The sequence below is a fragment of the Patella vulgata genome, chromosome 6, assembly GCF_932274485.2.
Source record: "Patella vulgata chromosome 6, xgPatVulg1.2, whole genome shotgun sequence".
Lineage (NCBI taxonomy): Eukaryota > Metazoa > Mollusca > Gastropoda > Patellidae > Patella > Patella vulgata.
This window is the reverse complement of record NC_065884.2, coordinates 46,711,815-46,724,328: the sequence shown is the minus strand read 5'-3', so window position 1 is coordinate 46,724,328 and position 12,514 is coordinate 46,711,815. Positions and strand designations below refer to the sequence as shown.

At 37.2% G+C, this 12,514-nt stretch overlaps 1 protein-coding gene across 2 annotated transcripts; it reads right to left on the bottom strand.

The window, feature by feature from the left end:
• Nucleotides 1-69: 69 nt before the first annotated feature.
• LOC126823945 (transient receptor potential cation channel subfamily V member 1) lies at nt 70-7,444 on the bottom strand. Of its 2 annotated transcripts, none has more exons than XM_050553012.2 (2): nt 7,225-7,444; nt 70-4,263 (listed from the first exon to the last, which is right to left on the bottom strand). In XM_050553012.2, the coding sequence occupies exons 1-2, from the start codon at nt 7,332-7,334 to the stop codon at nt 1,566-1,568; spliced, it is 2,808 nt and encodes a 935-aa protein (XP_050408969.1). In that variant the 5' UTR covers nt 7,335-7,444; the 3' UTR covers nt 70-1,565. The 2 variants fall into 2 exon arrangements, with proteins under 2 accessions (XP_050408969.1, XP_050408970.1); XM_050553013.1 differs by lacking the exon at nt 7,225-7,444 and adding an exon at nt 7,077-7,142.
• Nucleotides 7,445-12,514: the final 5,070 nt, after the last annotated feature.

Genomic DNA, 12,514 nt, shown 5'->3' with positions numbered 1-12,514 from the left:
TACACGACACAATGATAAAAAGTAAGGTTGCTTCAAGGGGATAAATTTATGTAATAAATTAAAGTGAAATGTATGAAAATAAGTTTATATACTATATAAACATACACTGAAAGAATATTAAAAGTATACATTATGAATTATATACCAGTCGACCATTATATTAAAGATATATTCCTTTGAGTATCAGGATTGTAATTCGTTGATATCCGAGTATTATATCTAAACTTTATTGCAGAGTAACAGTGATCTGAATTTTAGATAAAATGTCTCAAATCTTCCTCTATTTAATAGCATACAGACACAGTTTGGTATACTAGCTCATAATTTTTTTGATGTTTACAATTCTTTGGCAAATGCGGTCTCTGATATTGCTTCTCTATTCAGACTACTGTCAAGTGCCATCTAATTTAATAAACATTCTTGACCTATAATTTACCTCAATGGAACAGATCTTTAAATAATGCCATTACAAATTATGATACATTTCACTATAAAAAAAATATAAATTTACACAAGTAAAACGATAACCTTTCTTTAATGTTGTAAAATATACAGGAAATAATATCTACTTGCATTCATTTAACACATTGAAAATACCATGCACCATAGAAAGAAAATGTTTATGATGTTTTCTGGGAAGATGAATGCATTTATGCACTATTGTTACAACAAACAAGCCTGATATTTCAATATTGGTTGTGTTTTCGTCAGTTATATATATTAGTATATCAAATATAAATATGTTTAAATATATTCTGCATTATTATAAATGCTTCAATGATTAAATTAAAATATCACAGATAGTTGGATCATAAAATAATTTAAACTAAAAGGATATTTAATAACAATGTATAAAAAACTAAATAAAAAAAACGATGTAGAATTGTGGCACTTAGAAGATTATGTTTCCATTTAAAAATGCATTATTCAAGAGCTAAATTTGGCTATTGCAGGTATTTCTTTAGGCCATAAATGTTATATAAATTATTAATTAGACATTTATTAACATGACAAGACCATAATCAACTCCATAGGCCATCAGATAGTCTTGATTTTCAAGATTGCCAGTTAATGATGGATAAACAAGACTTTGTTTACTATCATAACAACAGTAGCAATGACAAACCAGACTCCAAACAGCCCTAAAATAGCTCAGAATGAAATAATTTGACTGGAATTTTCAACATATTCATTTTTATAGCGAGAACTGTCAGCCCTTGATTTAAATCTTACATAATGCATCTTTGATATATATAATGGTAAAATGATTTTTCAGTCATCAAAAGTCTAAACTATAAACATATAAAATTTTTAAAAACCCTGTCTAGTTAGTGATATAAGCCTATATTTAACATTTAAAGTTTCTTTTAGCTCCAAAAATGATTCCTGCAAGGTTGTTAATGGTTCATTTTTGTGCATAATGCAGGCTATGCTTACTCTTTATATATTACACCTGATACCATTTCTCATTTGAAGACTTTACATATTCCAGTAAATCTTTACCAAGTTCAATACATAAATGGAAATAAATAAGTCACAAATATATTTACAACTCCTAACACTACTTAGGCTGTGGAATCATGGCGTGGCAGGTCAGGGAAATCATTTGTGGTAAAACGAGCAGTTGTCACTTCTACTTCATTTTCTGTGGGTTGGGAAGAAAAGGCACCACCTTGTGGAAACACACCCAGGTCTAAAGCAGTACCATCTGAAGTCACTTGTTCTACAACAGATCCCTGCATTGGTGATACTTGGGTGGTCGGCATGCCACTCAACTCTCTTTCATCATATGCTTGTCTGCTTCTTTCGTTTGTTGGCACAATTGGTCGTCGTCCTGTTAGTTCTTTGAGCATATTTTTTACAGACTTCAGGTCGTGTTTAAATGTTGTAGCTATTTTCTCCTGCTGTAGACTCAGTTCGGCGATCATTTCGTGTATCTTACCAATCTCAAAATCAAACTTTCTGCTGGTAATCATGCTAGATGACCTTTTGTTTTTATCTGATGGAAGTTGTGTGGGTTTTGGATCATCTTCCAACGGTTGATCCTCAGTTTCTCCAAAGTGAAACTTCCACTGCTCTTGCATGTCATCGAGCACTTCCTTGATCTGAACGGTAACCTTTTGTATGTCTGCTTCACCAGTTTCTGTTAAATCATCATCATAGTAATCCTCAATAGGGGAGCATTTTTTATCAATAAAATCTTGAAACTTGTACTTTTGCTTCTTTGACATCTTTTCCCAGATGCTCAGAATAGTAATGGCCCGTTGCATAACGGAATTGGCTATTGCGTTATCATAAATTCTCTGGAAGGTGTCTGACAATAAGGCAATAAAGAGATTTAGGCAAAGTACAGCAGAGAGGGCTAGCCATGACCAGACCAATAAAGTTGCCATAACTGAATCAACTAAGTACATGTTTGCAAAATCATAATCATCAACCAGCGTCAAACGGAAGAGACTAAATAATACTTGTCCAGGATATTCATATCCATCCACTATGATTGTTTCTCCTTCTGTAAGATCGTTAATATCTTTTTCTGCTCTTCTGTCACCACCAAAAATCATCCAAAAGGCGCATGCGTATGGTATGTAAAACTCAAGGTAGAGGAATAAAAAACGTACACAGTCCTTGAGCATGTGCCCCAACATTACGATGAAAGGACCAAGCAGAGTAAAGGCACGAGCATTTTTCATAAGTCTCAGCCACAATAGGATTATTGTCACGCACATAATACGAACATGCCATCTAGCAAGATGTTCAGAATGCATACCGATGTCAAACAAATGGGTGACGATACAAATAGTAAGTAGAAAGTAGCATGTCCAGTCAAAGATATTCCACATATCACTAAAATAACTTTGATCCACATCCTTTAATGCATTTAACTCTCTTTCTAGAAATTTCTCTTCATCTGGCCACCTTGGATGACAGAACTTTCTGTCTCTTTCTATCTCTTCTTTTCTCCAATCCACCCATTTCCTATGAGACACAACAGATCTCTGATATTCGCGAAACTCTTCGACAATTTGCCATACAGTAAGAGCCACTGCAGAAATTAGAAGCACTATTCTCCACCAATGATCAGGGAATTTATAAAGATAACGTTCGTCATATTCTATGGCTACACCTATGATAGTCCATAGAACAATATAAATAAAATTAATAACAAGATTTATCCAAGCTCCCTTCGCACCAAATTTGGACCACATCACGTCTATCAATCTTCTGAAGCAAGGGTGCATCAGCAGTTTGTATTGCCGATGATTAACAGCTACAAGCAATGGACTTTGGCATCGTGGGTGTAATGTTTCATTCTGAACCAAATGATTGAGATAAACATTTTGTTTTCTACTCGCACGGTCAGTGGTTCTGAACTGATTCAACGCATCGTTAGCAACAGGTGCCATTTTGGTTATCATCAAGGCTATGGCCTTTTGTCCCTGTTGATCACTTACTCCTGCAGGAGCTCCCACTGTTAAAAGAAATCGTGAAGATTCACTTCGATCTAACTCTGCAGCTACATGAATCGGAGTACGACCCTTATAGTCTCTAACTGTCATGACATTACATCCGTGTTTAGCTAAAGCCTTCAAGGATTTACAAGCATCATTTTTGGCAGCATAGTGAACTGGAGTTTGCAATTCCCCATCAGTAACAGCTTCTTTGTTTGCTTTGAGCTCAATCAAAAGATTAACCATTTCGGGGTAGTCCACTGCAGCAGCAAAATGCAATGGTGTTCTTCCAAACGAATCCTTTTTGTCTACTTTAGCACCCTTTTCAATCAAGAATCTTGCGACATCTGTGTGCCAGGCACGTGCTACCTCGTGTAGGATTGTCTGCCCAAATTTATCCATGCAGTTGATATCCGCTCCAGCATTTAACAGAGATTCAACGAAGTCCAAATTAACACATTCGTCATCCTTGTTAGACTGACCAAGTTTAGCAAAGTACTGAATAAGTGATCGATTTGCAGCTACCGACATTTCCAAATCCTTGATGGCCTTACCATCCACGTCACCTCCAACTGTAAATTGTCCTCTTAAAGTGTACTCCTTATGGATGTCATCCAAGCCAATACCGCCAGTATTTGAAGTCTCCATGGATTCTTCACCTGTAAGGCTTACTGTTGTCCTGACTTTCCTTCGCCTGTTAGCATAATTTCTCCACCTGGATAAACCTTCTTTGACTTGTGCTAAGGCCCTTATTGAGTTAATCTTGTTTTGAACCCCATTTTGTAGATGTTTGAATAAGTCATTGTCAGACCTGAAAAAAAGAGAACAGTTATTAACTTCTTTATATGATAAATATAATTGATATTTCCTTAAAGAAGCAGTTCGCAGAAGATATCTTTGATTGCAACAATTAAATTACCTAATCTCCAATTATTCCCTGTTTTGCATCAAATAGGAATAACTGGATTGGTGTAAAGTATGGAATAATGAGATGTTAGGCAACTATTAATATCTGTAGGAAAAGTATTGACCCAACAATAAATGTATAAGTTAAATCTCTGAAGAATCTAGATGAAATATTGGTCCCATAGTTTGAATAATGTATTCCTTTAATGTCTAAGAGGCAATTTAAAAAAAAAACACTTCAATAACATGGGGAACATAGCAACTGAATAACACTATATGAGAACAATATTAACTACTCTTACGCAATATGCCATTATAAACTACTTGATATTTTGATATGATAGAAACCTCAATAAATCTCTCTCTATATATATGTGGCCAGGTAATTGATTGATTGGGACTATAAAGAAAGCTTTTATATGCAGTCACGCCACAGTATATTTTATTCATATCACAATTAAATAATAAATATTGAATCAATGTATATACAAAACGTTCTTTTTGTTATTTCAATAATTGAAGTTAACAGAAGTTTTTTTTTTAATGAAAGAGAGAGAGAGGGTTTAACTCCACTCAATGCAAACTAGGTCATGGTTCAATTTTATTTCAATAATTCGCTTGCATGCAGGGGTCTTTAGCAATGGAAGCAAACTGGAGGACTTGGAGAAAAAGGACTTACGCGACCCTAATCCTTGTCACGTACAAGCGGGGACTCAAAACCCCGCCACTTGACTCAATGACAGACCTTCTGATCCAATGTGCATGTGTTAACCAATTTGCCACCCAACCCCCCCAGCATGGCTATAAATCGATATTTAATTTTATTTTTAAACAGGTTCTTAAAGGAAAGGTGCACTACACCAGAGAGGGCTATTTAATATTTTCTTTTAAATTTAACAAAATTAAGCATTTTTTATATGGAAATGATTTATTGTTTAGTCGGTGATTATAAGACAAATAAATTAGAAGTATGCAATGTGAATTTTCAGTTGTCATAATTTCATGTTAGATTTGATCTATTTTCATTTTTTTGGGGGAAAGACTACTTTTAATGTGTCTGGTCTAAAAGTCTATATTATCCGTTTACTCTTGAATATTGGGCCTTTATTCAGCATAAGCACCCAAAAGCGACTACATTTATCTGGACAAGTAGTAGAAGCTGTTGGTGGCAATTTCCCTGAGGTTACTTTCTATCAAGTAGCTTTGACTTCTGAAATCCAAAGCCAAATTATTGCTTCATTTCACTTTAGGGGTGTCATGCAAAAGGAAGTGTATGCTTATTCTCTTGAGAAATCCTGTAACCACTTTTTATTCATAAAGTTTAGATACCTAACACAAATTGTTCTATATTAATTATCTTTTAATCGAACCACCCCCTTGTGAATAATAACAAGGTTATTCCATAATAAGACAATAATATCTTCATGGTTCATTCAACAAGTTGAATAGCTGTTTTACTATTTAACTCACAAAGTATTTACCATACAAATTTTGGTAACCAAAACAAATACAAAACAACAAGGGTAAAAATATTTTGTGCTAAAGGATCCCCCTGACCATGGGTTTAATGTCGGTCGTATGTGCTGATCATGACCGCTTGATAAAAACATTGATCGAAAAATCTCAGGACCGACCCATCGGTCAATTTACATGCCATGCCGTAAACTAGCATATTTTTCAAAACACCATTTTCAAACACGGCTATGACCGACCTCAGCCTTGACCTCTCTTACATTGTCAATAATTTTCACCAAATGGCCTCCTTTGGCCTCTACTATAGGGAGCAGGCCCATGCCACCTTGCTCCATTTATAGAAATAGTTTGTACTTGGATTTTAGAATTGGAATGTTCACCAGCAGTTTAACAATTGTCTAGGTTTAAAGAGGCATTATGTAAGACCTAAATCTGCCTATTGCAATTCTCTTTTGTGGCTTCAAAAGTTATACGTTCGTTAAAATGGAAAATCAAGACCACATATCATGGAAGTAATGGTACTTGACAATATTACTTCATAACTTTGCTAAGAATAAAATAATTTGAAGGTAATTTTCAATATATTCACATATCATTATCTGTTATAGCAAGAACGATCTTTTCCAGCTTGTTATTGGTTAAGGACATTGTCTAGTCATTCAGATGGAACAAAAAAACCAAGTTCCCATGTACACATTGGCATGCACATAAGAACCTTTGACAGTTAAAATTCAAAATAAGAGTAGGTCATAGCTCCACTGTTCGGGCAAAATTTGTCTCATAGCACACTGTATGGCATATGTCTGCTTCATTAGCGCATTAGCAGAATGTCAGTTAAAGATTATATTCATTAGACCAGTCTTCAGAAAAACAGAAAGTTAAACCCATTTAATTTCATTTTGCAAGAACGACCACATCTTAAAACTAAATCTTATGCATCTTTAATGTGCAACAATTTAATAGAGATAGATCTATTTAGGTTTTATTGTGGAAGACTACATCAGATATTATAGTTACATATCATTTAAAAATTAATTTGTATTTATATTGATAAGTATAAATGGTTGTCATATCAAGTAATATTATGTCTATAATTGTTTATTATTATTGGTTGTTAACTATATACGGTACCATACACACATATAGGTCTATAGCCAATTTCAATAATTTTTGCCTGATTCTTCTAATAGCTGTAGCCTCCCGTTACAATATATTATGCAAAAACAATAATCATTCGGAGCTTACCTGCTTCTAGTTTAGTCCAATGGCTAGCAGGGGTAACAAAGGATTTTGCGTGCAGACATGCCTATTGTTGATATATATATGTGCAATGGTTAAAAAAAAAACCGGTGTCAGATAACGGGTTGCCATAGACGTCGTATGCTTCACTTACCTGATCGAGTCCATTTCAAAGGCGACATTGTCAGGGCCCAAGCGACTACCTTCCTCGGAAGAGGGGACGACTCGTCCCTTCTTCTTCCTTTTTCTATATTGATCCTCCATTTATCATTTATCCTCCTGAACCGCTCTTGTATATTAAAACGAAATATCAGTTAACACTCTCCATAACGGTTGTTGTGTGACAGTTATCAAGCCAGGCATGATTGCTTAATGTTTGCTCTGTAGCCAATAGTGACAAAGTATGGAGCGCCATTCACTTTATGTATAGGCCGATGAATGCACCAGTTTGACGATCAGCTGTGAATGATCGACATTGTAGAAATTATGTACAGCGGTATGGTTACTTAAGTGGATTAAAGATTTATATCATCGTGTTATATCGAAATAAATGTTAATTTAGCGTTAGGATTCATGCCAAAAGCGGATTAAAGTATTGATAATTAAGGTGACTGATAATTAATTTAATTAGTTGGTTATTAATTGACGCAGGTGAACAATATTGACACACACACTATGGGGTGGCTCAAAGATCCGCCGTGGACATATAACTAATTATTCCCAACATTAAAATAAAGAAGATAATCATAACTTGCTGTTGGGTTTGTTTGATTGTTGAAGAATGAATCTTCTTGGTTTATGTTCAAGCAGTGAGAATACTATATAATAATATCTTTATAATACCAGGTTCCTGTTTGTGAAACTACTATTGAAGACCGGGGCTAGTTCGGCCATTTTTTTCTAAATTATAATTGACTGATTTATAACTATGCAATATAATTTCCTCGGATTTCTACCCTCTTTTCTAAATTATAAATGACACTGATTTATAACTATGCAATATAATTTCCTCGGATTTCTACCCTTTTAATGGAATATAGTTGTCTTTGGTAAACCATCAACAAAGTGAGTAGTACTACTGCGATCATAAGAGAAACCAGTTTTCAGAACAAAATGTTGGGGTTCGAACCCATCACTTTCAGTGAAAGCAGCCGCTTAGCTCCGTTTTGCACTTCTTTATTTGAATTTAAAGATGGCAAATAAATGTCTACTACCGCGATCATAATAGGAATTGGATTCAAAAAGAAAAAAGTGAAATGGGTCGAGGGCAAGCCCCCCCCCCCTTTCTGCCTGTCTGTCTGTCTGTCTGTCTCTCTTGGAAACTTGGCAACGACTATGTAGTAATAAATACAAAAAACAGTTGTTTAAGGCAAAATCTTGTAGAGTCACATATGCTATACATGTACATGTTTCCGTCTTTATTAACCCAGCCGGAGCAGAAATCAAAAGTATGACGTGTCGTGCTGCCACAATTTACAACTGACACACTGACCCCCTTCTGGTTAGATTTAATTTTTAAAATTCATGGGTCGAATTTGCCCCGTTGAGCCGGATCGAACTTGCCCCTCCATAGGCGTAGGAGCCGGGGGGGGGGGGAGCAGGGGGGCATTTGGCCCCCCAAAAATTTATTTTCGGGCAATGAAAAATTCGACGACCTTTTTTTTCTATTAACGTTTAGAGAAAAAATATAACTAACTTATTTCTATGAGATCCACACTGCCCGAAAAGTATTTTCTCGTCTTTTTCTTGTCCACTGCATGCCCGAAAATATGCCTGAAGCTCTCTTATGATATGTATGCCCGAAAAAACGGTATTGATTTCGGGCAATTTTCTCTTATGCCCCCCTGAATAACTTTGACCTCCTACGCCTATGTGTCCCTCCCACTACTTTAAAAGAATTAAATGATTCCCACATGGACGTACACTAATATACATTATAGTACAGCCCCAAGATGGTAGCAAAATCAGTAGTTGTCTCCCTTGAAATGATGATCGCATTATAATCTTCTAAATCTGGGGTTTGGAATCCGCTTCATACTTGCCAAGTAGTTATTGTCCCCCGCCTTTCGAAGAAAGCAGGGGACTATTAAAATGGGTTCGTCCGTCTGTCTGTCCGTCCGTCCGTCTGTCTGTCCGTCACACTTTTTGGGACACAATAACTCTTCTTCTAATTGACCTAGAATGTTCAAACTTGGTGTAGGTGTTTATTAGGTCAATGCCTTGATGGAGTTCGAAGATGAGCATTTTCTGCTTAGGGTAAGCAGAGATAAGCAATTTGATTGGTTGATGCTTTGGGACACGATAACTTCAGTTCTAATTAAGTGAGAGTGATGAAACTTGGTGTATAGTTTCATTACATCAATACCTTGACTAAGTTCGATAATGAGCATTTTCTGCTCAGGGTAAGCAGAGCGATAAGCAATTTGATTGGCTGAGACTTTGGAACACAATAACTCTCCTTCTAATTGAGCTAAAATGTTCAAACTTGGTGTAGGTGTTTATTAGGTCAATGCCTTGATAGAATGCGAAGATAAGCATTTTCTGCTTATGGTAAGTAGAGATAAGCAATTTGATTGGGTTGATGCTTTGGGACATGATAACTTTAGTTCTAATTAAGTGAGAGTGATGAAACTTGGTGTATAGTTTCATTACATCAATACCTTGACTAAGTTCGATGATGAGAATTGTCTGCTTAGGCTAAGGAGCAATAAGCATTTTGATTGGTCAAGACATTGGAACATAACTTCTAATTGAGGTAGAATGTTTAAACTTGATGTAAATGTTCATTAGGTGAATGTCTTTTCTGAGTTCAATGATTAACATTTCGATCTAAAGCTAAGCAGAGATAAGCAATTTCCTTGGTCGATGCTTTGGGACAAGATAACTTTGATTCTATCTGATAGAGAGTGATGAAACTTAGTGTATAGTTGATAATCAGTTTGATTGCTCGATACTTTTGAAAAAAATAGATGTACGATTAATTAATATGTGTCATCTATTTATTTGGGGATTTCGGCGGGGGGCACCAGCCTCACTGTTGGCTTGTTTATTTTACACCATGCAATGTGCTAGCGAAAAATTTTCGGATAGCGGCGTTTCCGTCTACTATTCGCCGAATTGTCAACGAGTAAACGGATGAACCTCTGTTTTGGTCGTCCCATCCAAAAAAGAAGACGCGGTCCTTGCTAGGCTCCCGTCCTGCACTTCTGAAAATCGGAACTAGATTTGGGATTCTGAGGTTAGTTTGCAGGAAGAAGTATATATTGTATAATAGTAAACATCAACACCCATAACGGGGCTGTCGTAAAAGAGCCCCACTCCTCTATGTCTGGTTGTCTACTAAGACCCTTTCGTTTGTTCTGGTGTTCGGTTAGACATTAAAATGTTTATGATTATTAAAATGTTCATCGCAGCAGCGAAAATGAAAGTATGTCTATTTTTTAATTCTACGTCGATGTTTAATCTAATATGTCGACTGGTGAAAATAAAATCATGCGTATCTCAAGTTTAAAGGCGGTGGCCCACGGGTTTCTATAACAAAAGGTAGACAAGCTCCCGGATCAATTGTTAGAAAAACCATAGGTGCCCCCATTAAAGTGCTACCCTTACTTAACGATTTTTAGTATGGCCGTATTACGTCGTCGCCCTCGAACGTCAACAATAAAAATTGGCTTTTGGACTTTATAGTGGCAACAGTAGCGGACTTTTTTTCAAATTTGGCATGAGACATTGTGGTTATGAGGAGACGAACGATTTTTAGCCTTCTACAGCTTTCCGTTCTGGAGTTGGGGGTTGGATGGCCGAATGGTTAGCACGCGCGCGCTGTATCATACGGTCTGTCATTGAGTCGACTGGCGGGGTTGCGATTCCCCGGTTGTACGTGACAAGGAGTAGGGTCGCCTGTCCAACCTCTTGACTTTTCTCCGGGTCCTCCGGTTTCCTCCCACTGCTAAAGACCCCTACGCGCAAGCGAATTATTGAAATAAAATTAAACCATGTGTTAGTCCCGAAATGACCTAGTTTGTGTCGAGTGGACGTTAAACCCCATCACTCTCTCTCTCTCTCTCTTTCTCTCTCTCTCTCTCCCGTTCTGGGGTTTCTTCGCGAACTTGACATATACCATGGGGTTTTTTACGGATTTTCTTCGAATTGGTGTGAAGCGATACGAGAAAACGAAGTCCGACGTCGAACCCTATTTATGTTCGGCAGTTAATGGATCTCTTTCAAATTTGGTGTGAAGTATTAGAACTATGAGGTGATCAACTCAATTATTTTCTGCTGGAAGACGAACCTTATTGAATTTTAAATTCGGTGTTAAACATTGGGATTGGAGAGGGTGAACCCTGTTCATTTTCAGCATTCTAGGACATTCTGTTCCAGAGATCGTTATCTCGCCGGAAAGCAGTGGCGTAACCAGGATGTTTTTGATGGGTGGGGGTGGGGGGAGCTTGGGTGCCGAAGATCTGCCTGTAAATTCTACCTGTTCCGTGAGTTTACAGAACAACTGTAAAGTCTGTCGCCCCACAACCGACGCACTAGAGCAGTGATTCTCAGCCAGTGTGCCGCGGCACTAAGAAAATTTCTCACCCAAGAAGCCGACTAGTTCATAGCTGTGTTTTTCTTTATTTAGTTTGTGTCAGTCTATGTGCCTGTGACTAGTCGGTGTCTACGGCTGTATGCCGTCTATGATTTGCCATGTTTTTATTTTGCAAAATTCAAATATTTTTTCATATATATTTAGCCAGGTGTGCCGCAATTTTTTCATGTGTTCCTAGGTGTTCCGTTGGCAAAAATAGGTTGAGAACCATTGCACTGGAGTATGGAAGAATAACGTTGCCAATATTATTTCAATGTTCACGGTGCAAAATGCATTGTCATCAGTTCAAAATACGTATTTTTATACGTACACATTCATAATGTGGACGTATTCTGCCGTCGCCCTTGTATATGTGTAGGTGTGTGTGTGTGGGTCGCCTACTGGGAGCAATTCTTAATGGATTGTCTTGAAACTTTGTATACTTATTCCTTATACCCTAAGGCTAATCTCTATTGTTTTTGGTGCATGCCATGATCAGATCCACGCCCATTTTTGGGGACTGGGCATAAGGGAAGGTGGGGAGGGGGCTGTCGCAGTGGACTCCTCTTCCCCCCTCCCTTCGCCACTGCTTAGGGGCACTAATTACTTTGTCTCATGGACACCGCCCCCTTAAATCCACACCTGCGTTAAATGAAATGAAATGAAATGGAGTTTAACGTCCTACTGTTTTGTTCCGAACTGGGCTAATGAAGACGGGCATACGCCATACAGTCTGCTATGAGGGAAATTTTGCCCGGACAGCGGCACTACGGCCTACTCTTTTATCGAATTCCAACTGTCAAGGGATCTTTAACGTGCACGCCAATGTGTACACGGGACCTCGGTTTTTCGTCCCGTCCGAACGACT